The 27,161-nt window shown below is 37.3% G+C and overlaps 2 protein-coding genes across 9 annotated transcripts in view; both read left to right on the plus strand.

Annotated features, from left to right (window-relative positions):
- Positions 1-22,302, plus strand: part of akap13 (A-kinase anchoring protein 13) — a 106,884-nt gene extending 84,582 nt beyond the window's left edge. For 4 of the 8 annotated variants that reach the window (XM_056250791.1, XM_056250796.1, XM_056250798.1 and 1 more), the window contains 21 exons: positions 1,290-1,452; positions 5,724-5,791; positions 6,095-6,161; positions 6,255-6,405; positions 6,678-6,787; positions 6,910-7,056; positions 7,192-7,439; positions 7,555-7,680; positions 7,828-7,945; positions 8,032-8,283; positions 9,216-9,292; positions 9,853-10,034; positions 10,402-10,502; positions 10,894-11,070; positions 13,072-13,218; positions 13,309-13,379; positions 15,626-15,670; positions 15,855-15,905; positions 16,840-17,313; positions 18,400-18,712; positions 20,747-22,302. In XM_056250791.1, the coding sequence (XP_056106766.1) occupies positions 1,290-1,452; positions 5,724-5,791; positions 6,095-6,161; positions 6,255-6,405; positions 6,678-6,787; positions 6,910-7,056; positions 7,192-7,439; positions 7,555-7,680; positions 7,828-7,945; positions 8,032-8,283; positions 9,216-9,292; positions 9,853-10,034; positions 10,402-10,502; positions 10,894-11,070; positions 13,072-13,218; positions 13,309-13,379; positions 15,626-15,670; positions 15,855-15,905; positions 16,840-17,313; positions 18,400-18,712; positions 20,747-20,805 (3,147 nt within the window). In that variant the 3' untranslated portion in view covers positions 20,806-22,302. The remainder of the gene's footprint in view (positions 1-1,289; positions 1,453-5,723; positions 5,792-6,094; positions 6,162-6,254; positions 6,406-6,677; positions 6,788-6,909; positions 7,057-7,191; positions 7,440-7,554; positions 7,681-7,827; positions 7,946-8,031; positions 8,284-9,215; positions 9,293-9,852; positions 10,035-10,401; positions 10,503-10,893; positions 11,071-13,071; positions 13,219-13,308; positions 13,380-15,625; positions 15,671-15,854; positions 15,906-16,839; positions 17,314-18,399; positions 18,713-20,746) is intronic. The other 4 variants (XM_056250794.1, XM_056250799.1, XM_056250793.1 and 1 more) reach the window with 3 other exon arrangements.
- A 1,359-nt stretch (positions 22,303-23,661) lies between these two features.
- Positions 23,662-27,161, plus strand: part of LOC130085185 (cytosolic carboxypeptidase 4) — a 257,663-nt gene continuing 254,163 nt past the window's right edge. The window contains exon 1 of the mRNA XM_056250800.1: positions 23,662-23,789. The gene's annotated coding sequence lies outside the window, so the exon portion shown is untranslated. The remainder of the gene's footprint in view (positions 23,790-27,161) is intronic.

Below are 27,161 nucleotides of genomic sequence, written 5' to 3' on the forward strand. Positions count from 1 at the left end.
GTGGGTGGATGGATAGGTGAGTAAGATAGATGTATGTGTGGGTGGATGGATAGGTGGGTAGGTAGATAGATGGATGTATAGGTGGATGAATGGATGTAAATGTGGGTGGATGGATGGATAAATTGGTGGGTGGATGGATGAATGGATAGGTGGGTGATAGATAGATGGATGGATAGGTGGATAGATGGGTGGATGATGGAAAGATGGATGGACGATGTATAGGTGGATGGATGGATAGATGGATAGATGGATGGATTGGTGGGTAGATAGATGGATGTATAGGTGGGTGGATGGATGGATAGGTGGGTGATAGATAGATGGATGGATAGGTGGATAGATGGGTGGATCATGGATAGGTGGGTGGGTGGATGGATGGAAAGGTGGATGGATGGATGGATTGGTGGGTAGATAGATGGATGTATAGGTGGGTGGATGGATGGATAGGTGGGTGATAGATAGATGGATGGATAGGTGGATAGATGGGTGGATGATGGATAGGTGGGTGGATGGATGGAAAGGTGGATGGATGGATGGATGGATGGATGGATGGATTGGTGGGTAGATAGATGGATGTATAGGTGGGTGGATGGATGGATAGGTGGGTGATAGATAGATGGATGGATAGGTGGATAGATGGGTGGATGATGGATAGGTGGGTGGGTGGATGGATGGAAAGATGGATGGACGATGTATAGGTGGGTGGATGGATAGATGGATGGATTGGTCGGTAGATAGATGGATGTATAGGTGGGTGGATGGATGGATAGGTGGGTGATAGATAGATGGATGGATATGTGGATAGATGGGTGGATGATGGATAGGTGGATGGATGGAAAGGTGGATGGACGATGTATAGGTGGATGGATGGATTGGTGGGTAGATAGATGGCTGTATAGGTGGGTGGATGGATGGATGGATGATACAGTAGGTAGATATGGTATATATTGATAAAGTAGCGATAGATATATGTGCAAGAGATGTTAAGAATGTATTGAAGTGTTTCATCCCTGCAGTTGGAGATGAAAGATGAAAAAGAATGAAAGTATTGATTGTGGAGCTGATGAGGTTTCTCCTCTGATGGATGCTCAGTAGTGGTCTGCTGACACTGAGTTTTATGATGGATGTGCCCCGCTCCCATTTAATCTCACATCTGTGCCGGGAGCCCGGGACCCCGCTGTAATTGAGTCTAATGCACCGCTCTGACTGTCTGCCAGCTGCTGTAATGCTGAAAGCACTGTACATCACACCACTTACATTTATTTATTCACCTTTTGTTTTGTATTTTGCAGGAGAAGGAGAAAGATAAGAATAAGGAGCGTGATAAAGATGCCAAAGACAAGGAGAGGAGATCCTCAAATGGGCATCTCTTCACTGCCATCATGGCAATACCCACAATCCTCTGCCATCAGTGCAACAAACCCATCAACACTAAAGATGCTTTCCTCTGCACCAGTAAGAGCACATCCCTTATTCTAGAGTATAGAACTCCTTTCTACTCTATAATCTTCTTTACTATTCTAAACTCTGTTATCTATACTCTTCTTTTCTGTTTTATATTCTTCTATCTTATTCTCTTCAATACTCCTCTTTAGTTATTTACTGTTTATTCTACAACTATTTTAATCTGTTGCCCTCTTTCCTTTATTCTCTTCTTTATTCTTCTATTGTACTCTAAATTCTACTCATCTACTATGTCTACAGCTTCTACTCTTCTTTTCTATTGTAAATTCTACTCTTATACCCTACTGTTCTATAATTCTATTCCAATCTTTTCTACACTTCATACTTTACACCTATCCTCTTTACTTGATCCTTCTGTTCTATATTCTGCTCTCTACTCTATTCTGCATTATATACTCAACTCTATACATCCTATACTCTTTATTCTGTTCTATACACTCTACTCTCATTACTATTCTGTACTTCATCTATTACTCTATTCTAGTTTGAACTCTTTTTCCATGTTCTACATTCTATAATATTCCATTACATACTCTGTTCTGCTCTGTACACTATACTTTTCTCTTATATATTGTTCTTTATTACACTCTTATTTCATAGTTTCCCTACTTGGGGTCAAGACTTTTCTAAATGTGTGGAAAAAATAACTTGCTTAAATCAAAGGAAAAATAATTCTTTATTTTAAATGAAGTAAGACCAGATCTAGTTTTAGAATTTCTACTTAAGATAAAATGTATACCTTTTTAATCTCTTTCTCGACATGAATATAGCCAGGGTAGCTGGCATGGCGTTAAACTATAAACAAACAAACAAAAATCAAAGAAAAATGACAGGATGAATAAAACTTTATTCTAAACTTCATATGAACAATAATATTCACATTGCTAAAATCACTCCTGATATAACACTCCTGAAAAAAGAGGAAACCGCTTGCAATTTGATATGATAATAATATTAAACTTAATACAGATGCAGGGTACTTCTGTTTTATTCAAATTTTATTTGGATCGCTATCAGTTGTGTTTTATATTAAATTAAATGTGAAAACAAAACGTTGTTAAAATACTGCGTTGTTCTACTCTTTGCACTCTTTCCGCTTTCTTTTGGTTTCCCATAGGCTGGTGTCTTTTTTTGGCACTTCCTCATTTACTGTCATTTGCAGTGCAGCCGTGTGCTTCAGAATTTAATTTACCACTGCGAAAGTGTTTTTTGCAGAAGCTTGCATCTCAGCAGATTCACACAGGAAGTGGGTTAAATAAAATAATTCGATCCGTAGAGAAATTGCCTACAGATTGTCTCTAGAAATAACAACGCTATTTTAATTAGACCGTCTGCCCATGTGATCTTTTTTATTATAAGCCACAGGTTTCTAGAGAGACAATGTTGTGTACAATATGTGTGGAGAATTGGGTTGATATGCGTTTCAGAATGAGTAAATTTTTAAAGAAACGAAGGGGGAAAAATGGAGTCAGAATCATGGCTTTCTGCCCAGTCTGGCATTACACAATGTTGCATCACTCTGTTGCTCCACCCGCACACAGCTGGCAAGGTTCAGCTCTGCACTGAGACCATCCTGTCAGCGCGCCACTACCGCCATACTGTAGCGCTCTCTGTTTATTGTTTTCAGAGGATGTGCTGGCAGACTCATTACCGTTTCCTCTCATTTCCCAAAAGTGACTGACACTCTAAAGATTTTTTTGTTGTTGGTTTGATATTAGATCTCTGAAAGTCTTGTCACAAAATAGGTGAAGCATTTTTTTAGTGGGTAAAGTTTGTGTGTCTGGTAATTATTTAAAGATATTATTATTACAATTAAAAAATAAAAATAAAAAATAATTTTAAAAAATTGCCTTGAATTTTACATTATTGGATATGAGCAAAACTGCATTTATTTATTTTTTTTAAATATGGGTTGCCTGAAATGAAATTACTTTTCTGATGATGTCAGCAAGGCCATGTAGGCAGATAAAAAATATTATTAACCATTAATATAGATCTCTAAAAGTCTTGTCACAAAATAGATGAAGCATTTTTTTTAGTGGGTAATGTTTTTGTGTGTGGTATATAATAATAATAATTAAAAAAATATATGTATATATATACACACTCACCTAAAGGATTATTAGGAACACCTGTTCAATTTCTCATTAATGCAACTATCTAATCAACCAATCACATGGCAGTTGCTTCAATGCATTTAGGGGTGTGGTCCTGGTCAAGACAATCTCCTGAACTCCAAACTGAATGTCAGAATGGGAAAGAAAGGTGATTTAAGCAATTTTGAGCGTGGCATGGTTGTTGGTGCCAGACGGGCCGGTCTGAGTATTTCACAATCTGCTCAGTTACTGGGATTTTCACGCACAACCATTTCTAGGGTTTACAAAGAATGGTGTGAAAAGGGAAAAACATCCAGTATGCGGCAGTCCTGTGGGCGAAAATGCCTTGTTGATGCTAGTGGTCAGAGGAGAATGGGCCGACTGATTCAAGCTGATAGAAGAGAAACTTTGACTGAAATAACCACTCGTTACAACCGAGGTATGCAGCAAAGCATTTGTGAAGCCACAACACGCACAACCTTGAGGCGGATGGGCTACAACAGCAGAAGACCCCACCGGGTACCACTCATCTCCACTACAAATAGGAAAAAGAGGCTACAATTTGCAAATTAGCTCACCAAAATTGGACAGTTGAAGACTGGAAAAATGTTGCCTGGTCTGATGAGTCTCGATTTCTGTTGAGACATTCAGATGGTAGAGTCAGAATTTGGCCTAAACAGAATGAGAACATGGATCCATCATGCCTTGTTACCACTGTGCAGGCTGGTGGTGGTGGTGTAATGGTGTGGGGGCATTGTTTCTGACCATGTCCATCCCTTTATGGCCACCATGTACCCATCATCTGATGGCTACTTCCAGTTCTGAAGGCGAAAGGGGGTCAAACACAGTGTTAGTATGGTGTTCCTAATAATCCTTAAGGTGAGTGTGTGTATATGTATATATATATATATATATATATATATATATATATATATATATATATATATATATATAAATATATATTATTAACCATTAATTTCATAGCATGACTTTCACTGCAAATTCATTGTGAAAAGTTACTTCATTACTTCCAACTTAATAATCTATTTTTCCATTCAAAATACATTAAAAAAAGTAATATTGTGAAATATTATTACAATTTAAAATAGCTGTTTTCTGTTTTAATACGTTTTAAAATGTAATTTTCAGCCGCAATTACTCGACTTTCAGTCACATGATCCTTCAGTAATTATTCTAATATGCTGATTTGATGATAATGATGAAACATTTCTTAATGTTGAAAGTGGTGCTGCTTAATATTTTTGTGTAAACAGTGATATATCTTTAATGAATAGAAAGTTCAATAGAACAGCATTTACTGTCTTTACTGTCACTTTTGATCAGTTTCATTTTATCATCAACAAAAGAATCTTACTGACTCCACACTAGTGTATGCTTGTTTTCTTATAAAATAGTCACTTTCCGTGACTGTGTGGGGTTTGCTGTTGTGTAGGAGTGGGGAAAGTTGTGAGCTTGCAGGGAAAAGATCATAATCTCTACGCCCTCGGACATGTAGCTGGTGTAGGTCTAGCAGCCCTTGATGCCATCATCCGCACAATCTTGTTTGTGGTTTTGTTTTTTAAAGCTTGTAAATCTCTTTTGGGTGTGTCTAACTCTGCTGTAGTTTTGTGGTCATGAGGTGCAAAGTACACTGACAGAGAAAGGCAAAAGAACCATCCGTGCAGGTTTGTTTTGACTGGGGATTAGCAGCATTAAAGTTAGCGTTTTTGTTTAGCATTACATTGATGGTAAATCTGCATAACATCAAATCGGTCATATATTTAAAATAGCCAATCACTTATGGCATGTTGTTTCTGAATTTTAATTTAAATTAGCCTCTGAAACTCACAATTTTAGGTTGTTTTCATAGAGAAAATGAGTATAAACAATGACTCAACCGAAGTGTTTGTAGCTAAATTTGTGGTAAACATCAGCTGTTTGGCAGAGGTGGAGACACGCAGGAAAAGACTCATCTCACTCTCTCCTACACGAATGGGGAAGCAGGAAATGGCACAGTCTTAGTATTGTGCCACTTTTTCCCATGTTTATTCCGTTTACTGCTATTTTACAGCTTAAGGCTCATTCTATCTGCTTTTGAATGAGATCAAGTGGAAAATTGCTTTAAACTGATGGATAAAGACCTGTCCATTTTGTGTTTGTTTTCAGATTGCAATACACATGTCCACAAAGGTTGCAGAGAAAGTCTTCCTGTTTGTGCTAAGGTCAAAATGAAGGTAATTCATTGACTTTTATGTTGGATCTCATATGACTGTCATAAACAAGGACTATTGCGTTTCATACGTTTTTTTGTTGTATTCAAATTATAGTCGTTCTATGGCCAAAACTGTAGGAATAATATGATGAAAGAGAATGTTTAACCAAAAAATTAAGATTATGTCAGTGTTTACAGTGCTCATGTCTTTCCAAACCTGTATTATGTTATTCATAAAAGTATGACATGAGTGTGAATACAGAAATTTCATTTTTGAGTCAACTATTTCGTTATAAAAAACTAAACGTTAAAATATTTCTTTCAGCAGCAAAAACAGCAGCAGACCGTTACAGATTCTGCCTTGACGCCTGGTGTCACTCTTCGAAGTAAAAGTAAATCACACAATCATGTATTTCTTTGTTTTATGCATTTCTTCTGTATTTGTATCATTCAAAAATATGACCATTTGTTGTTGATCTGTTTAGCCCTCCCGGCACGGGAACGTCCATGGTCCGCCATTTCTGTTCCTGATGACCAACCCGCTCCTCTCGCCCCTCCTCGGAAAAGCCCCAGCAGTATCATGTCTTTCAACAGCAACCCGCTGTCCAAGAGCATGTCCATTAATAACATTGCAGGGTCAGTGCCGTTGCTTACTGAAAACATACAGATGTTTTTAGATTTAATATTGAAATTGCTCTTAAAATCACATGTTTGCCTCTGTTTATTCTTGGAGACCTACAGTATTTCATCTTTTTTAGTTTATTCTTTTCCGTTGCATTTAATTCATCATTATTAAACCTTTATGAATTGTGTGCTTAATATTTTGATTGTATAGTCATGGTTTTATGTAATCAGTAAAGCTTTAAAACATGCAGTTTACAATATATCTTATGCTCTTTCACATTCAGACAAATGGAAGACCCTCCTCTAAAGACTTTGAAGTTTCTGTCCCAGTCTACCGACTCCCTTCACAAGACCAGTAAAGTCACCGAATCCACGGAATCTCTCACCGATGAGGGTAAGTCTCTTCATCTTGTACTGGAATCATTACTCACATTACCAAAGGAAAGGCCCGTCTTGAGTCCAGTCAAGTTATTGAATATTTACAGTAAGGTTATTCATAATAAATTTGTACGGCAGGTACAGAGATGATGGACAGTCAGTTGATGGGAGAATTTGAAGCTGACATTAAAGAGCTGGAGGCAGATTCTTGGAGCTTTACGGTAGACAAAAAATTCCTGAAACCACTTAAAAAGGATGTTATCAAGAGGCAAGATGTCATCTACGGTAAGAATAACAGCAGACCCTCCCAAGAAGCTTCTGCTTTCACTTTCAAACCTTGTGAGAAATTCACAAATTCACAGGGTCGATAACACACTTGTAAGGTCATTTGGTAAAGTTTCTTCCCCCTTTCATTATCAGAGCTCATCCAGACGGAAATGCACCACGTGAGGACCTTGAAGATCATGGCTGATGTTTACAGTAAAGGACTACTGAGAGAGGTTCAATTGGAGGTCCAGACTGTAGAGAAGATGTTTCCCATGTTAGAAGAAGTTCTGGACCTCCACACACAGTTCTTCTCACACCTGCTCGAAAGGAAGAAAGAGTCAGGGAGCCACGAAGAGGGCGGCTTTGTCATCCAAAAGATTGGCGACGTGCTGGTCTCTCAGGTAGGATCAGGCTTCAACCCTGTGGTGGAGCATCTGTAGAAATCCATTGATTTGTAATGTCTGGAGCATTTAGTATAAGTACCGAACAATGTTTCCACTCTTTATTCCTCCGTAGTTCTCAGGTTCCAGTGCTGACAGAATGAAGAAAGTCTATGGGAAGTTCTGCAGCAGACACAATGAAGCTGTGAACTTCTACAAGGAGCTTCACACCAAAGACAAACGGTTTCAAGCTTTCATCAAGGTAGCATCTCAAATTAATTTGCCTATGCACATTTTCTCAAATACTCAAAAATCGTTTAAAGCGTTTAATCTCTCCGTTCTTTTGTTTCTTTCTTAAGACTCTAAAATGGAACTGCTCCCAGGTTTTACATCTGTTTCTATTTTCCAGAAAAAGATGAGCAGCCCGGCTGTCCGACGGCTAAGCATTCCTGAGTGTATATTGTTAGTCACACAAAGAATCACAAAGTATCCTGTGTTACTACAGAGAATACTGCAGCACACGAAAGGTACAACTACTTACTATAGTAGTCAGGCTATTTTAATACCCTTATTTGTTGTGCTCCAGGTAATATTGTTTCATGTTTCATGACAGAAAATGAGGAGGACCATGCAGACATAAGCCAAAGTCTGAGGTTGCTAAAAGAGGTGATTGCTGCTGTTGACAATAAAGTGAATGAGCATGAGAAGAAAAAGAAGCTAAAGGAAGTGTACAGCCGGACAGACAGCAAGTCCATCATGAGAATGAAAAGCGGGCAGATGTTTGCCAGAGAGGATCTGTTACGTGGGCAGAAGTTAATTCACGACGGGTCGCTACAGCTGAAGAATACAGCCGGCAGGCTCAAGGGTGAGAACCAGTGCAATGGGTTCATTGGTGAACGAATATATCAGCAGATAAAAAGAAGTTAGAAACCACTCAGAACACTGCAACCGCATAGCAACACCCTGGAAACCACCTACAACACCCTAGCAACTACATAACAGAAACAACATGATAAAACCCACTGAGAACACCTTAGCAACACCCTGGCAACCACCTACAATGCCCCAGCAATTACGTACAACAACAACATGCTAAAAATACTCTCAGAACACCTTGGCAACCACATAGCAATGCACTGGCAACCACTCGCAACACCATGACAACCACATAACAACAGCAACATGTTAAAAACCACATGGCAACACCCTGGTAACAGCAAACGCAGGAAAAAAACAAGCTATACACCTTAGCATATGATTAACAACCACCTGGCAACCACCTTCGAGACTTTAGCAGTCACATAACAATAACAACACACTAAATACAAACTCAGAACACCTTAGAAACCGCCTAGCAATGCCCTGGAAACCAATCACACCACCTTGGCAACCATGTAACAAACAGCTACATGCTAAAAAATACCCATGCACAACTACATAACACCCTAGCACTAACTCTCAATACCATAGCAACCATATGGCAACACCCTAGAAACTATCCACAACACTTTAGCAACAGCAGAACAGAAACAACAAGCTTAAAACCATTCAGAACACCTTAGCATCTTTATAAAAACGCCCTGGAAACCACCCACAACCACCTAAATTTGTGGTGGCTAGATTTGGATTCACATTTTATTCACATTTACTAGACTTATTCAGTTCAAAATACAGAAAATGGATTAAAAAACCTTGACATTTCACTGACAGAACGCAGTCATGTCTATCACCACAGAAACACACACCCACACTAACACAAACATGGCCTGTTTTTTAATCTGATGTGTTGTTCTCCAGATGTCCAGGCTCTGCTGCTGAAGGATGTGATTGTGTTCCTGCAGGAGAAAGATCAGAAGTACATATTCGCCTCTTTGGTATGTTTATCTTTATGACTTCTTCTTGTGACTCCCAGAACAGTGTTCATCAGTAATACATATTTACGGTAACACTTTACAATAAGGTTCATTAGTTAATGTAATAATAACTAACATGAACAATACATTTGTCACAGTATTTATTAATCTTTGTTAATGTTAGTTAATTCAAATCCAGCTATTCATGTTAGTTCACAGTGCGTTCACTAATGTTAACTAATACGACCTTTGATTTTAATAACATATTAGTAAATTTTGAAATTAATATGAACTAAGATTAATAAATGCTGTATAAGTGTTCATTCTTAGTTCATGTTAACTAAGGTATTTAACTAATGTTAACTAATGAGCCTTATTGTAAAGTGTTACCATATTTACTTTACACTTTGTTGTTTGGATGCTGATCTAAACAATCTAGTATTGTTTAATGTCTCTGCTGCTCTGTCAGTGCTGGTTTTAATTGGAACATTGTCATATCAAGTTCTTTGGCACTTTCTTATTGTGGCCTATGACCTCACTATGATTTTCTACTCTCATCTCATCTTGTTCTCCACTCTCAGGACCAGCGCTCCACCGTCATCTCTCTGCAGAAACTTATCTTGAGGGAAGTAGCCAATGAGGAGAAAGGTCTGTTCCTCATCACGGCCGGCATTGAGAAGCCTGAGATGGTAGAGGTGTATGCAAGCTCCAAAGAGGAGAGGAACACGTGGATGCAGCTCATTCAAGAGGCCATGCAGTCAATGTGAGTCTTTGAATATATACACCAATATTTTATATATATATATTTTTTATAAACAAACAAACAAAATATAAACAAATAAATAAATATATGTACTTTTTAACCTTTGCCATTATCAAAGGCTCACTAAAGTTAACATTTTAAAAACGAATAATTTAATAGCACTGTAAAATGTCATCTTTATCATTTTAAAATGCATATTTTTCATAATATACATAATAATGTTGTAATGCACTGTTTTGGGGTTTTATGTTTAATTTATTTGGATAAAATAATGTAAATAAGTAAAAACTAATTAAAAACAAAATAATTGTGACAAAAGACACTTTAAACATCACAATTTGTGAGAGCTGGTAGTCTTTCTTTACAGACTCTCAATTTCCTCCAGGGAGCGAGATGATGATGAAGGTGTGCCTAGTGAAAACGAAGAGGACAGAAGACTTCACGAAATCAAAGTCAAGGAGTTGAGAGGTACAGAATTCCATCCAGAATTCCATTTTTTTTTTTTTTTTTTTTTTTTTTTAAGATATGGCTTTAGAGTTTGGGTTTAGAGAAAAAGTTTTATTAGGAACATAAAAATGACCTGATATTTCCAGATCTTTCTAGAAATCTTAATGAAATTACTTAAATTAATGGAAATTTATAATTAATACAGTATTCCATGTATATTTCATTGACAAGAAATTGCTCTTTATGAGTGCTATGTTTACAATTTTACAACAATTGTGTTAAATAGAATGACTGAAAAACTCATAATGAACATTCAATGGTTCAGAGGTGTGCAAACTGCTATTTGCTCCCAAAATGAATGATGAAGTGAATCTTAGGTTGCTCATCCTAAAATGAACAACTGTCTTTACAGATCAGCTGCACAAGAAGGATGAGCAAATCTTGAATTTACTGGAGGAGAAAGTGAAGTTGTTCAGGGACATGTGTGACGTACCCGACGAGACCGGCCTCCACAACAGAATGCTCTTCAGGGCCACGCCCGATGACATCACCAAAGGGGAACCAATCATGAACGAGGCTCTGAAGGAAGGTGAGACAACTAGTACAGTTATATAATGCTTATTATATAAGTCGGAAAAAAACACTGTGGTCGTCTTACAAACATATGGCAGCTAGTAAACTGTGGATACATTGGGAATATGTTTTTATGAATATTGCAATCTTAGAGGGCTGAAATGTAGAACATAATTTGATTTTTTAAATGACTCACTGAACTCGAGGGTGTTAGCAACATGTTACATCAGCTCATAGTAGAGCCCGTGCGTATGTTCCCTGGCCAGTTACACAAGCTTTCTTAATTCAAATCACATTCAATTTGTGAGTGTCAGTCTCAGGGTAACTTCAGTTCTGCCTGTGCTTGTAGCAGGTACTAGTTTTTAATAAAACTAAAACTTGCTTAAATTATTTATTATCTACAGCTCAAAAAAAAAAAAATATATATATATATATAATATTTTTAGCAAAGATGAAGTGTATTTTTTACTTTTAAATACAAATAAGCAAATTAATACCAATTGGTCAAATTACTAGAAATAAAAATATAAGCATTTTCACTATGGCCTTAGACTTTTTAAAGGATTCATGAAAATAATAAAACACAATCAATTATTGCAAACATATAGTGGTTTATTATAAAAAAATATGTTTTTTCCCCGATGTTATAATACAGATGAATGCAGCACATTGGTAGTGGTTGAGAAAACTGTTTGTGAGGAAAATCACTATATAAATGTAGCAAATTGTTTCTCAATATTAATTTTTATTTTTTTATTTTAAATTAATGTTCAGAGACCATGATTTAAGTTAGCCATTTCTAAGTTTATTTCCCAGAGTTCTATGGCTCTGTGGTGCTATTAAAACATTGCTGTTTTGTTTGCACATTCCGACCAGCCTAGCATAGCAACGGTGGTGCAGCCAATGGTGTGAGTTTGGGGGCGGGGCTTTGTGCTGACCTGTAGCAGTAGTGGAAGTGATTGGGGAAACTTGTATGAAAATAAAAATTGCTGTTAAACACAAATTAGGGCCTGTTTATACCTGGTCACTAATGCTCTTTTACTGATCGGATAGCTATCTGATTTGGTAATCAGCATCAGCACTGGTATGATCATTTAGTCTCACCTTTTTAAATGAAGATTACCGTGTTTTGAGCTTCAGGATGTGACGCCAGTAGCGCTCATATAGCCTATAACACGCTCACACGTTTATTTTTTACTATTTTGTGAGGAGTAAAATGTACATATGGCTTCAACAACCAGATGCATTTACACTTGTCCAGTTTCGTTTGGAATGCGTGCGTCTCAAACCATCTTCTTGAAGTGGTTTGAGTGATCGGATTTAAATCTGTCCTGAAAGTATTTCAGAGGGCATTTACACCTGTTTTTTTCACAATCAGATAGCTATCCAATCAGAGAAAATGCACAAAGTGACCAGGTGTAAACAGGCCCTTACATTCTTAAAGGAAGAATTCATGGTATGCTTTAAAAAAAAAAATGCATAAATATAAATATGCTTCAAATATGCAGTCTAAAATTTACTTCCATTGAAAGTGCCTTACTGCATTCTGATTGATTTAGTTCAATACTGAGGGACACATTATTTTCAGTGGTAATCGACATTGATGATATTATCTCGTACTGAATCCGGAACATTCCTTTACACAAACAAACAAAGCAACAATGAAAACTAAATAAATGATGTTCCTGAACTCCATTTTAGAGTGCACTGATATGTTCAAAGTGCTGAGAAGACACATTGGCTTTGAATGTGGGAATGATAGATCGTGCTTGTCTCAGTTCATACAGATAGTAGGAGTTCATTAAGAGAATGTGGCCATTGCCGGAATCGATACGTAAGGCTGATCTGATTCTGCAGGGCAGGAACAGATAATGGATTGCTTTAATTTTTCAGGTCAAGAACTGGAAAGAGTATTGATTACTGTATCCTCTCAGCTTTTTTGAGAGCTGTGAGTTTGTGTTTGATTTTTCTAGAAGCTTCATGTTGTTCACAAAACCCCGAAATCTTCTTTGTGCAGTCGAGACATTACAGGTTCTGGTGAACGACAGTCTTGGAGGGGCGGTGCAGGAGGGCGTATGTGCAGCTGGGCCCGTGACTTTGCCACGACGGGCGGAAACCTTTGGAGGTTTTGATAGCCACCAGATGAACATCTCAAAGAGTAAAGGTGGGTGTGTTTTCCACGTGGGAGTGTGTGTGAGAGCGTTTTGTGATGTTCCAGGAAAGACTGATTGTCTATGTGTTTGATCTCCTACAGATGGAGACAGAGAGGAGACCGAAGACTCCGCAGAGCTCCGCAGGACTGAGTCAGACAGCGTTCTAAAGAAGGTACAACCAGGGTCAAGCCAGGCAACCTTATAGAAATTCTTATAGAAAGTAAAAATTCAGAGCAGGATTGTAACATGAAAAAAGAAAAAAACAAGAATTTGAAGTGAAAACAAAATTGTTTAAAAATAAGCTGGACAATAAAAGAAATTATGAATTTTAATTACACTTTTTGTAATATTAATTAAATATATACAGGAAATATAGGAAATGTATTTGAAATATATATATATATATAGATAGATGAAAAATCTAATAATTCTCTCTCTCTCTCTCTCTCTCTCTCTCTATATATATATATATATATAATTATTAGATGTTTAGAGCCTGTTACGACTCCTCCAATCTAATCTAAGGGCAAGAGGAGTAACATTAAAGAAAACTTTGCAAAACCGTGGAAATGATAGTGTGTGTCAAGAAACGATGAGCGAAACCAAACTGCCAATGAAAATAATGATATTTATTATACAAAAAGAAAAATATAATGACCAGCGAATGAATCATAAAGTAAAATAAGAACAATAAGGAAGCCAACAACTCCCTACAATGTAAACAATTATATAAACAAAAAACAACAAGAATAAATAATAAATAAAATCAAAGAAAATAAGCAACAAGTTACCCTTAAGGAAAAGGGGACTATGGTGACGCCAAAATAAAGAAAGAAACAAAAAGAAAACAATTCTAACTAAATTCAACCCTCTTACCTAGCTAAAGAAAAGGAAAGAAAATAATTGTTTCTTCGGCGCCGAGCGCCGTGTTCTTCCCTACTCTAGCTCACAATAACAAAACATACAAAAGGTGGCGTTCACCTCTTACCTGATGTTTCTATACAAAGGTTAGTCTACATGTTTGTACAATGGAAGTCGTACGACATCTTACCTAACCCCCAGTCCTTGGAGCAACGGGTAACAAAAGAGCACCAGCTCTACACAAGTCGAAATCAAAACGTCATCCCAAAGTAATCAAACGAAGTAACAAAACAAACTTAAGAAACACAACTAACGTAAACAAATTAACAAAGCAAACGAGTCCCAAACGAAAACTAAAACAAATCACAATGGCACCAAAAGAACCGGAAACCAAAACGGGACTGTCGTCAGTCTGTTTCCAGCGTCTTTTTAAACTGGTAGTGAGGACGTCTCAGACAGCGGATAGGTCCACGTCACATCCCTTGACGATGATTGACAGCTTCCTGGACCAATCAGCAAGCGGAGAAGGATGACCTAAGAAACTGATAGAGAGAGAGAGAGAGAGAGAGAGAGAGAGAGAGAGAGAGAGAGAGAGAGAGAGAGAGAGAGAGAGAGAGAGAGAGAGAGAGAGAGAGAGAGAGAGAGAGAGAGAGAGAGAGAGAGAGAGAGAGAGAGAGAGAGAGAGAGAGAGAGAGAGAGAGAGAGAGAGAGAGAGAGAGAGAGAGAGAGAGAGAGAGCACGCAAGCAAAACAAAAAAGGAAATCTCTACGAACGTAACAGAGCCTATATACTTATAAGTATTTGAAGTGTTGAAAATTAGCTGGACAATGAAAGAAATTATGAATTTTCAATAAATGTTTTGTAATATTAATTAAATTAATTGATTTTTCTTTTGCATATATAGCATATATATATATTTACTTTAAAAATGTATATTCTATACATAAAGTTAGTCCACATTAGTACTTCAAAATACTTAAAAAATATGAAATGTTAAGATGTCCAATGATTAAGAAATATATGTAATATTCTACATTATTTCTAGTCCACTAAACAAAATGCGGATGACATAATTGGTCAAATTAATCAAATAAAGTTTTTAGAATCGATGTTAAATAGATTAAATATAATTATTTATAAATATAAATAATAATAATGAATAAAATGTTATATAATACATACACATTTTATAAGTACATTATTTAAAAAGCTCTTATTTCAAGTGCTGTCCTAAGATGCATTCGCATTAACAACCTGATTGATGTTTAGTCATCAGTGCATCACCATATGCTCAAGCCATTAAGTGCTGAGCATCAGAATATATGTTCATTACCTAAGATGAACAGTAGGTTTACACATACACACTCATCGTAGAACATAACTCTGTAGTAACTTGATAACGAGGACACACGAAGACTGTCATCTGTCCTACAGCAGCAGATTAATGTGACCCGTCATCACATACTCTTATATCTGTGTCCATGAGCACATGGATTGCTGATTATTAATTTATGTACAGTATCGTCCTGACCCTGTGACTGCCTCTCTCTCCCACAGGCAAGCAACACCAACCCCCTGCTCCTCCTCAAGAGGAACAACGAGGTAAGCTTTTCTGTTCTAAAACCGCTCAGGACACATTGTATACTATTATAATAGATTTAAATATCTAAATGATTTTTAAAATGGTTCATATATACAGGAACATAAAAGTAGACTAACTGTCTGCATCTCAGTTTAAATAGATGTGACCGCTTTCGTTTTTCTCAATCCTTTTATCCTCCCACAGCAGGTTCTTCAGAGCGTCGCTCATCTTCATGACCTGCTGAGCACATTACAGGTGACTCATTCTCTTTTTTTGTCTTGTTATTTCTCGCTCTGCTCTGTTCAGGCCAGCAGCTCTCATCTCCAGCATGACAGAAGGAAACGAAATGTACAAATGCAGGGGTTTATGTAGCGGGCTTGTAATCAAGCAGAGTGCATTATTATGTATTAAGAAGCACTCTGATAGATTTGACCCACAGTTGACCTTAAGTGGGTGATTATCAACCTTTTCCCGGGACAGGTGCTTTGTGGGCACTAGATATGGGGCCTATTTCATCTGAATTTGGGTTTCGCACATTGGAGTAGTCCACTTTAAAATGAAAATTAGCCCATGATTTACTCACCCTCAAGCCATAATAAGTGTATATGACATTCTTCTTTCAGACGAATACAATCAGTTATATAAAAAAAATGTCCCGGCTCTTCCAAGTTTTATAATGGCAGTTTTATCTGATTACAACCAACAGATTGAAGCTCAAAAACGTGCATCCATCCATCATAAACAAACTCCAAACGGCTCCTGTGGGTTAATAAAGGCCTTCTGAAGCGATGAGAGTTTGTGTAAGCTAAATATTCATATTTAAAACTTTATAAAGTCAAATAAATAGCTTCCGGCCAAACGAACATTTGTTTGTTTGTTTGGACTTCATTTACGATGGATGGATGCACGTTTTTAAGCTTCAATCTGTTGGTTGCAATCCACTGCCATTATCAAGCTTAGAAGAGCCAGTACATTTTTTTAAATATAACTCTGATTGTATTCGTCTGAAAGAAGAATGTCATATACACCTAGGATGGCTTGAGGGTGAGCAAATCATGGGGTAATTTTCAATTTTGGGTGAACTATCCCTTTAATATTCTCATTTGAAGCTCTTGAAGTGTGATTTAAAACACTTTTTAACTCTTTGCATGCAAATTAAAACTGCTTGCTTTTCTCACCTCCAACATAGGCGGTTGTCGTCCAGCAAGACACCTTCATCGAGGACCAACGGCACAGCCTAAACGAACGCCCCCAGCCCTCTTCACGTCACCCATCCGTCTCCTCCTCTACCTCCTCCTCTTCCTCCTCCTCGTCACGGCCCAGCTCTCTGATCGAGCAGGAGAAACAGCGGAGCCTGGAGAAGCAGCGGCAGGAGGTCGCCAGCCTCCAGAAGCAACAGGCTGCCCACGCGGAGGAGAGGAAGCGCAGGGAAAAGGAGTGGGAAGCGCGTGAGCGGGAACTGACCCAGAGGGAGGCGCAGCTGCAGAGCCAAGAGGAAGAGGGGCAGAGGAGGTCCAAACAGCTGGATGAGGAGAAGCAAGACCTGCAGGGTAAAAAAGAGGAGTATCAGAGAGACCTGGCCCGACTCAGAGACAGCCAGAAGAAACTGGAGAGAGAACGAGAGCAAGTGCAGAGAGAGGTCGAGCAGATCAGACAGACAGAGGTGAGTATTTACTCACCCTCATGTCGTTCATAATATCCTGGTCAATATAATTATAATGAATGAGAACTGGGGCCTCATAAAGTTGCTCATATGATGTGCACTACACTACTGTTCATATGATAGTCTTTATGTAAAATTGTGTACAAAATAACTGTTTTATATTTGAATGTTTTAAAATTTAATTTATTCCCGTGATGCAAAACTGAATTTTCAGCATCATTACTCTGTCACATGATCCTTCAGAAATCATTCTTATATAATTTCTCATTATTATCAATGCTGAAAACAGTTGAATAGCATATGAATAGAAAGTTCAAAAGAACAGCCTTTGTTTGAAACCGAAATCTTTTGTAACATAACAAATGTCTTCACTGTCACTTTTGATCCATTTAATGCATCCTTGCGGAATAAAAGTATTATTCCTTTTAAATTTTTTTTTTTTTTTTAAATATCACTGACTTTTGAACGCTGTATATTCCAAGTCTTCTGAAGTCATACAATAGCTTTTTAAGAGTCATTATTTGCTTAAAATCTGCCCTATATCTTACTTTAGAATGTTTACGACAGTTCATGAGAGGAGTGATATCTGAATGATTCATATTCATGTTTGAATCATTCCTTTGCGTCAGATGTTTTATGATACTTTTTGAAGCTTCAAAGCTTCAGTCCCCAATCATTATATATAATTATAAGGATTCATCAGCGTTTCAGGTTTCTATATAATCTGTTGAAGATGCATTTATAAGTCCCTATTCTGTGATGGCACAGTACACTTTCACTATGTAACATTGATTCGTTGACAAAATCACTAATCTTTTCCATTCTGCCCCAAAATTACACAACTGTTCTGTGATTATTTGAAAACAAAAGGCCTGCACATTCGATTATGTAATTGTACCATCTTGTTTTGAGCTTGATCTTCATCTTACATATAGTTCCTTTTTCCTAAAACCTCAAAATGATTTTAAACCTAATATCAGTCAGAGTAACTTTTCTTCCGCTTTGGCTAAAAAGAGGTAGTGTGTCTTCCGTTTGTTCTGGTTTAAACAATAATTTCCTGTTACTGTTCTGCATCATCATCTGCAGGCACTGAGGAAGAACCGGACCCACTCCACCGAGTCCGAGGACTCCTCAAAGTTCCAGAGCACTGGTTCACTGGACCGCGACCCCTCAGAGGTGGAGCTCTCCTCCTCCCCGTCTGCCAGAGACTTCCTGTCCCGCATGGACTCCAAACGCAAAGGGAAGAACCTCAATCCATTCTCTTCCAATTCAAGCCAGAAAGGCCAGAACAGCGAGGCGCAGAGCCAGATCCCCAGCCGCTTGCTACAGCTGGCCAAGTCCAAGGAGAAGAAGGACAAGAAAAAGAAGAAGGGAAAAGGGCAGCAGAGCCAGACTGCAGGTAGAGTCACACGAACAGACATCTTTAACTTTCTACATTAAAGGGATACTTCATCCATCATTTACTCACCCTCATGTTGTTCCAAACGTGTATGAGTTTCTTTGTTCTGTTGAACACTAAAGAAGATATTTTGAAGAATGTTGGTTACCAGACAGGTGATGGAATTCCATTGTAGGAAAAAATACTATGGAAGTCAATGTTACCCATTTCTGCATGTCTTGTTGCATGTCTGTGGCGTCTTCTCACATTTGAAAATAGTTTCAATCATTTTTATCAAATATTTTGTTTATTTGAAGAGTTCAGATGCAAAACCCTCTAAATCCGTCAGACTTATTTTCTTTAAATGAGCATTTTTTATCAGGCTCCTATGTTCACGTCCAGTAGTTTCATTTTAAAGGTACTGATAAGGTTATTAGTCATTAAATAAAATAACTTTTTTTCAAAAATGTCACTTGAGTCAATTCAGTGATTTTTAACAAATTCGATTTTCTTTTGCGTCAAAAACAGCTAAATCCACTTGTGCTTTTTTCGCAAAAACCTCTAAATCCACCTCTTTGGGACAAGACATAGTAAATAGCTGAAAAATCAATAAAAATGTAACTAGAAACACTGAAAAAGATTAGAGCACATTCATTTCAAAACTAAACAGTAGACACACCTCTTTACAGGGGGGCTGAATGAGATCTGCGATTATTTGCAAATCCCACCCCATTTCTCTGCAGTCACCTTTCTGCCCTGTCTGAATAAAGACAAAAGCCCCCCCGATTCACACAGTACAACCACATTGGCAAAAAGAATTGGCGATTAAAATAGTTTAATAGTTTTAGTTTGTATAATCAAGTAGAACAGAGCAACATTCTTAAACATCAATATCTGTGCATTTTGTATAAGAAGCTTATAAGACTTAAATAATGTAAAGTAATATTATAATGTATATCTCAAGTATAATAAATCAAATTCCTTCAAAGTTACAGCACTGCACCAAGAACTGTTATGAGTGCATGCTACACTTGCGACCAAGCTATTTTCACTGTAAAGTTACCGATTTTCTTTTGCCTTGTAAATTAACGGGAAGAGTTTTGAGGTAGATAAACGACGTTCTCTTCTGCCTTTTGATGTCAGCAGGACAGGCTCCTCCATTTCATCGTACTCCATCTTAAAAATGTAAAAAATCTGAATCCAAAAACAAAACAATCTCCTCAGCCGTCTAAAAAAATCCGTCTCCTCAGCGCACCGCTCTATTGAAACAGCCTGTACTGATTCGCGCGGCTCGCGCCTTCTGATTGGTTCTCGGGATGTAGTGGCTTTTGCTGCCAAAGGGAAGTGGCGTCTAGAGGCTTTTGCCGACAAACTGATATTTCTGAATGGGCTGAGGCTGAGATTTCGAGGATTTGAAGCAAATATATTTGTTGAACGTGTACTGTGTTCAGATAGCTTTCACTCAATGTCATTATCTCATTTTTGACGGAGGTGGCGTTTAGAGGCTTTTGCATCTGAACTCTTCATTTATTCATTGTTTGTATGAAGATTTAGTTTTTTTTTAAATAATTTTTAGGGTTTTTTTTGTTTAATAAATGTATCTTTAATTTAATTTTATATACATTTTTCTTTCTAGAAATATAAGATCGATTAAATGTTTTAAAGATTATTTACATTTATTTATGTTAATGTTATTTAATATAATTAATTTTATATATTTTTTCTTTGAGTGTGGAGTTTGTTAGGTTTAATTTGATATAAAAAAAATGTAGGGAAGGGGTTGTTTGTTTTTATTATTCTATATTATTATTATTATACTATTATTCATGAATTAAACAGGATAATATACAATCTGTTACGTTCACAATAATGACCGGCTGACTGAACATTTTCCTTTATATATCAGCTTTTTACAATCCATAAAATAAACTCCCACCCTCCACTATAATTATACCACTGAGTATTGCTTTTCTCTTGACACATTACGTAAGCTCGAGGTGTTGCAAATGCGATTTTCATGTTGTCCAAAGTGAAGTAGTTGTTGTGTCTTTGCAGATTCTCCGAGCACTGTGGTTCCAGGCACGACCCCGGACGGAGAGATCTTTTTCTGCTGATTCAGGCCCCCTCTTCATCTTCTCTTCCTCTATCCCACAATGCCTCTATGCAGGGCTGCCGGTCTCTGGTTGTGGACTTGTAAACCAGAGTTAGAAGCACATACCTGTGGTCTTGATGGGTGTCAGGCCTGGACAGGAAGTTTAAACTGATCATTTCCTGTGACCTGATTTTCATCAGCCAGCGTACTGCACAGTGCCTTCCATCCCTCACATTCACCTATGAACGAAAGCGGACGCTTTTTGGGGAACAGTGCGTGTCGGATAAGGCACTTTTTCCACACACGGAACTTCCTGTGAAAATGAAAAAGATTTCTAACAGCAAGTGGCGTCACGCTGGGAGACAGCTGGCTTTTTATCGACTGTAAAAGTCAACTTTGAAAGCTCTCTGAAGGACATTTGACTAATGAAGATACTAATAATCAAAGTGAGTGAACTCAAATGCCAGTTTGCAATGCAGTGACTTAAGTTTCTACATGTTTCCATCCTCCTTCTTTCACCCCCGTCATGTTACTATGTGCATCACTAATATATACTTTCAGCAGACAGGGCGAAACAAGTCTTTTAGACCAGACTTGGACTTATTAATACAGGTTTTACTTCTTTTAAAAGGTCGCAAAATGCCTTTAATGAATAAAAGGGATGCATATGAAAATGTTTTAGTGAGCACACCAGAAATGAAAGTGCAAAAGAGCGTATTGCCGTAAAGAAATGCTGTTTTTGTTTTAATTTATTGGTTTTGTTAATCACGTTTCCATCCCTAAATGACTGAAGGAGAAAATGAAAATGTGTTTCACTGAAAAGACGGTTTTGTTGTGACTAAAGGCTTCACGGACCCCACCGATTTTTTCTTCTTCTTTCTTGTAAACCTCAATGCAATTTTAATCCTTAGCACTTTATAAGCACGTCAAGTGGGGGAAAAAATGGCTGGCTTTAAAACGAGACAATCGATCAGCTCCACTTAACTGGTAAACGGCCTCCTTTGTACCTGCGAGGTTTTATTTGATAATCTTTTACTGTACCATATGGATGTCATGTAAATTTGTTCAACCAAACTTTCACGTAAGCTACCAAAAGAGCGGGTGTTTTCAACTGCAGTATTTTTCTTTTTCCTTTTACTGTTATTAAACACGAATTGAACAAGATGAGGGAATCAGCTTTTTACAGTATGTAGGGTAACAAATTAAAGTTGTATTAGCCAGTAGGTATCACAAATGCAGTTCAACGCTCAATTTCAAGCCAGAAATGTTGAATTTGAAAGGCCAATGTGGTAAAAGTATGAATATATACATTGTGTTTGTGTATTAAACGCCTGGTTTGTACCCTCTAATCACTAGATTTTAGCCAGTCAAAAAAGCCTTCGCCTGCTGGCCAGGCTAACCGTTCTGTTGAACATAAGGAAATATTTTAAGAAAGGGGAAATTGTGCAGATAAAAGTGTTAATTTAAGCTTTCTGCTCTGTTTTTAGTTTCTTGCCATTAAACTTCTACCTAACACGCCTTTCTAATGCATTAGAGTGATGAATGATTCATTTATCGATCAGTTACCAGTGACCTCTTGGGATTTAATTCATACATCCGAGAGATTTTTTACAATCAGTCAGCATATTCCCACAAAGGAAATGTAGTGCTGAGGCTGACATTCTTCATGCTGTTATGGTGCTAAACTGAGAATTGAAATGCCTTAACCAACAGAGGGCGCTATGGCGATGTTTCTCTGTCATTTCTTGTCCCACCTGAAGCGTAAGCAACACTTCGAACTCATCAGACGCCTTGCCTTGTTTTGTCAGATAATTTCGAAATACTGGCAAGTGTGGATACTCGAGGCTGATGATTATATTCTTTAACTTGCCTTACATATTCCTTAAGCCCTGCAGTATTTGTCAGTTCCTTTTCACCGCCAAATCCTCCTTGGGGAAACGTATCATTCAAGATGAATTATTACTAGCACATTAGGCTACTAGATAGCTAGCTACTCGGAAGTGTTTTCGCTCGTTTGATATATTGGTTGCCATGAGAAACGCCCTAAAGAACAATCCAAACTGTCTCGTTTGTGCAAATCAAATCAAACTAACGTCTGCTTCACGCAGTGGACCTTGTAGACGATATATTTCATGTTCATCTTTCACAAAATAAGTTCATTGTTTAGCTGACAATATACAATTAATTTAAATACACCTGTTGTTTAAAAAAAAAAACAGGAATCATGTTTTGAGAAATTAAACACTGTATTCCTCACAGACTCGTTTTTATTCGCGAAAAATGAAACATGGCGTCTACCCTCATTAGGTCCGTGGTTACCAAGAGGTACCGTAATTTCTTATCAAATTTTGTATAAAAAGGGGGCAAAATAGGCTACCACAAATTTTGTAAATATCTGTAATGTAAAAAAAATGGTAAAAGTATTAATTATGGATTTTTTTGTGTGTGTGCTTTGATTTTAAAGCTTTTTATAACTAGCTTTATTTATCAGCATTCTCTGTGTTGGAGACATGAAAAATGTACATTTAAAAAGAATCTTAATAAATAACTATTGTACTTGTATGTGTGCTTGTCTATTTTTTTTTTCTCTGTTGAGGGTTCTCTATGGGATTGAATAATAATATATAATTATATTACATATAAAATCTATTTAACTGTAGTTAATTCCATATCTGTCTATCTATCTGTCTGCTATCTATTTGTTTGTCTGTCTGTAGGCCGCCGTCTGTGTTCAGAAGACATGCTTCATTGGACCACCTGTTGCTAGTTTCTCTTCCTCCTGTCCGGTCCAGCTCAAGGTTTCTCAGCATCGGACACCAACATGAATGCGTTTGTCTTTGTCCTGCTTTGGGTTCAGCAATTGCCTCCTAAACGTGTTCTTTTCTCTCTCAAGAGGTTGGCTGGATGAGTTTGAAGTGGGGCCATGGCATCTTTCCCCTTTGGACTCCATTGACTTTGCCTTTGTTCCTGTTGCCAAGCTACCCTGTTCTTTTGGCAAGCACAAAGGTAGGAAACCGTGCTTGAAGGTAATGCTAAGCTGAAAAGGACTTGTTCCTTGTCAGATTAAAGACTGGATGTTCATTTTTCTGCTTGTTTACAAGGTGATTTTATCCACCCTTGGAGGAATCTTCTCATCTTTATCCATTTAAAAGTCCAAGTCTTGGTGGCTTATGCTAGTGATACACTTTTTCTTTTTTCCTTACTCTTTGAGAATTATTGCTTTTTTGTTGTTTTAAAGCAGCAAAGAAGCTCAAAGCTGTGTCTCATTGGTCTCTTTAGCTTTTTCTAGTTTGTCTCCTGCACTGTGACCTTTCTTATAAATGTCAACTCCCAGTAATGTAATGTTTTGTATTTGTGAATGACCCCTCAGTATCCGTCATTGTTGTCCCATTTTGTCTATCTGTTGATTGGGTTTTGCTTTTCCATCTCTCTTTCTCTCGCTTTGCAAAAGAGAACAATGGATCCGCATGCAACCTCGTGAAACCTGAGCCTTTGTTGTGCGCTGACAGTCCATGTATAAATATCAGTTGTATGTCAGGGAGAACAATAGCTCTGTGCTGCTGGTGTTTTCCGATACGTGCAGGACTGTGGCCTTTTATACGCCTAGAAGAACAGCACTCATGAAATTGTTGTTTGGTTTGCTTGGGATAAGGTTTGCTTTGGCTATCTGATAATTTCCATTCAGGTGTGATATCCAACACAATCATGGCGATTCGTATAGCCCAATAGAGCATCTTTGGGATGTGGTGGAACGGGAGCTTCGTGCGCTGGATGTGCATCCCACAAATCTCCATCAACTGCAAGATGCTATCCTATCAATATGGGCCAACATTTCTAAAGAATGCTTTCAGCACCTTGTTGAATCAATGCCACGTAGAATTAAGGCAGTTCTGAAGGCGAAAGGGGGTCAAACAGAGTATTAGTATAGTGTTCCTAATAATCCTTTAGGTGAGTGTATATATATATATGGTATCATCTAGTCTAATTGTAACTCATAAATGTGTTAAATAACTACAATTAATTAATGCACTCTGTTAAATATTATCTTTAGCAAAACACTTTCTAATGTACATTATTATGTGGTGATGCCCAAATTCACTTGTAACATTTTTAAAATTAATTTTAGGTTTTGTTGTTTTAATTTTTGGGTGCGTTTACATGACAACGATGTGCTTAAACGGAAATTTTTTTCTTTTTGCGTTATTCGTTTTACAGACGGCAAAGTTGTTAGAACGATCCCCATTCACACGGATCCGCAAAAACAACTAAAAACGCTGTATTATTCATGCCACTTTGTAAAGAAACATTACGACTGAACGCGTAATAAGCATGCGCATGATGTCACCGTTTTTGTAGTTTACACAGAGACGATAACGGTATAGTTTTCATAAACTTGCACTTTGAAACCCGTTTTCAAAAGTTTGCATTTTCAGGCCCCCAAAATGGCATTGTTGTTTAAATAAAAAGCCAAAAAACAAAAAAGGTTTTCTGTTTTTAGTTTAAAAAGGTGTTGTGTAAACGGCCCCAAAATGGTATTTTAACACTGACCATTTATCAATTATCTATACCATGAAATAAATATTGGCTTCTCGTTATTTGCCATAATTTTAATATGAATACTTATTTTATATATAATATAATATTATATTATATAATATCATATAATATAAATCTCTTTGCTATATCTAGGCCTCACTTTATTGTGAAAAATGAAATAACAAAATGTAATTTTGTCTTTTTTATTATTATTATTAAACTTGTATTAGTCATGTTTTAATTTTTCTTAATATACTTTGTCTTTTAAGCACCAATCAACCAACCCAAGACTGTCTGTTTTTTTTATAAATGGCTGTCCGATTGTTTTGTTTTACGATGAGATTCGTAGCTGGACCGGCCTCGTAAAACCACCATCCCGTGCCGTCTCGTAAATCAGTGCGATCCTTCGCTCTGGGTTCCGCTTATCTTTCTCCTGCTGTCTATCTCTCCATCTTTGGCTGTGGTGCTGCAGTGAGGGAGGATGTGTCGCCCCTCCCCCACCCGGCAGTCCTGATGAGACTGCAGAGTTTGGGTTTCCTGACGCCCCTTAGCTCTCATCAGCTGTAATCATATTTCACCTGCTACCTTAAATCAGGAAGCCTCTGCTGTGCCTCGCCGACGGCTTCTGTTGCAGTTCTTCACTCTACTCGCAGTCATTGTTCTTGGAGGAGGACAGACAAGAACAAAGAAATCCATCAGTCTTTTATACATTTATCTTACTTTTTCTAACAAGGTCAATTAAGGGTAATGGGACGGTAGGTAATGTTTAAATATCTGTTGTATGTTGGTGTTTGGGTGACAGTAAATTGACAGGAAGCTAAGGAATTTTTTTTTTTTAAATATACAAAATTTTAATAATTTTGTATAGCCTAAACATTTCTGTTCATTATTATTTATTATTATATCATTCATTGGCAATTTAAAACATTTTTTCCAAAGCAATAATAAATTAACTGGCCAATATTGGCGTTTCAATGGCAGATACTGATAAATTACTTATTTTTTATATATATATAATATTTACTGCAAATCACTAAAAACAAACTAATTGTACATTATCTATTGAAGGCTGATGGTAGATTGTAGAGCACTTCAGCAATGTACTGGTCAATGCTGAAAATCTCAAAATGGCCAAATTTAGCGCATTCATCAGTTTTTTGTAACTTGTCACAGCATATTAAAAAGGCGAAATGCTGAAAATCTGTAAAAATGCACAAAATCAGCATTTAGGCCTATTAAATAATGTTTAATAGATTCACACTACTTTAAAATCACCATGGACAGTTTTTTTTATAGAATATTTGCATTTAAGTGATTTATTCATGCATCATTTTAAATTCATGTGCCCTTTTTTACTCAAAATAACTTCCCCCTCCCTCTTGTAGCGACTTTTCTTCTCTTCTCTGATGATGTGTTTACTGGCGTGAGGGCGGGGCAACCTGTCACTCACATGAGATCCACCAATAGCAAAGTACAACCATCCAATCAATTCCCCTTAGACCAGGGGTGGGGAACCTTTTTCCTATCAAGGGCCATTTACAATTTTTTAACATTCTTTAAGGGCCATTGTAATGAGCTTCAGTGTTTGGAAGGAAGAAGAGAGGTTCGGCGTGACTGGGACTCGTACGTTTTATTCAGAGGTTGGTAAAAAAAGAGGTGGGTAAACTATAAATTCTGGTGGACCACGACATGGTCACCCGGTAAGGTGGGCCACTGCCTACCGGTGTATGTGTATCCTGATGACATTGCTATAGGCAGGGCTCGACATTAAGCCTTTCATACGCTTGTCAAAAAAGTTTCTCGTCCGAATTTTTTTTTTTTTTTTTTTTGTTAATTTATTCT

This window comes from Rhinichthys klamathensis, unplaced genomic scaffold (assembly GCF_029890125.1).
Source record: "Rhinichthys klamathensis goyatoka isolate OS25496 unplaced genomic scaffold, OSU_Roscu_1.1 h1tg000076l_1, whole genome shotgun sequence".
Taxonomy (NCBI): domain Eukaryota; kingdom Metazoa; phylum Chordata; class Actinopteri; order Cypriniformes; family Leuciscidae; genus Rhinichthys; species Rhinichthys klamathensis.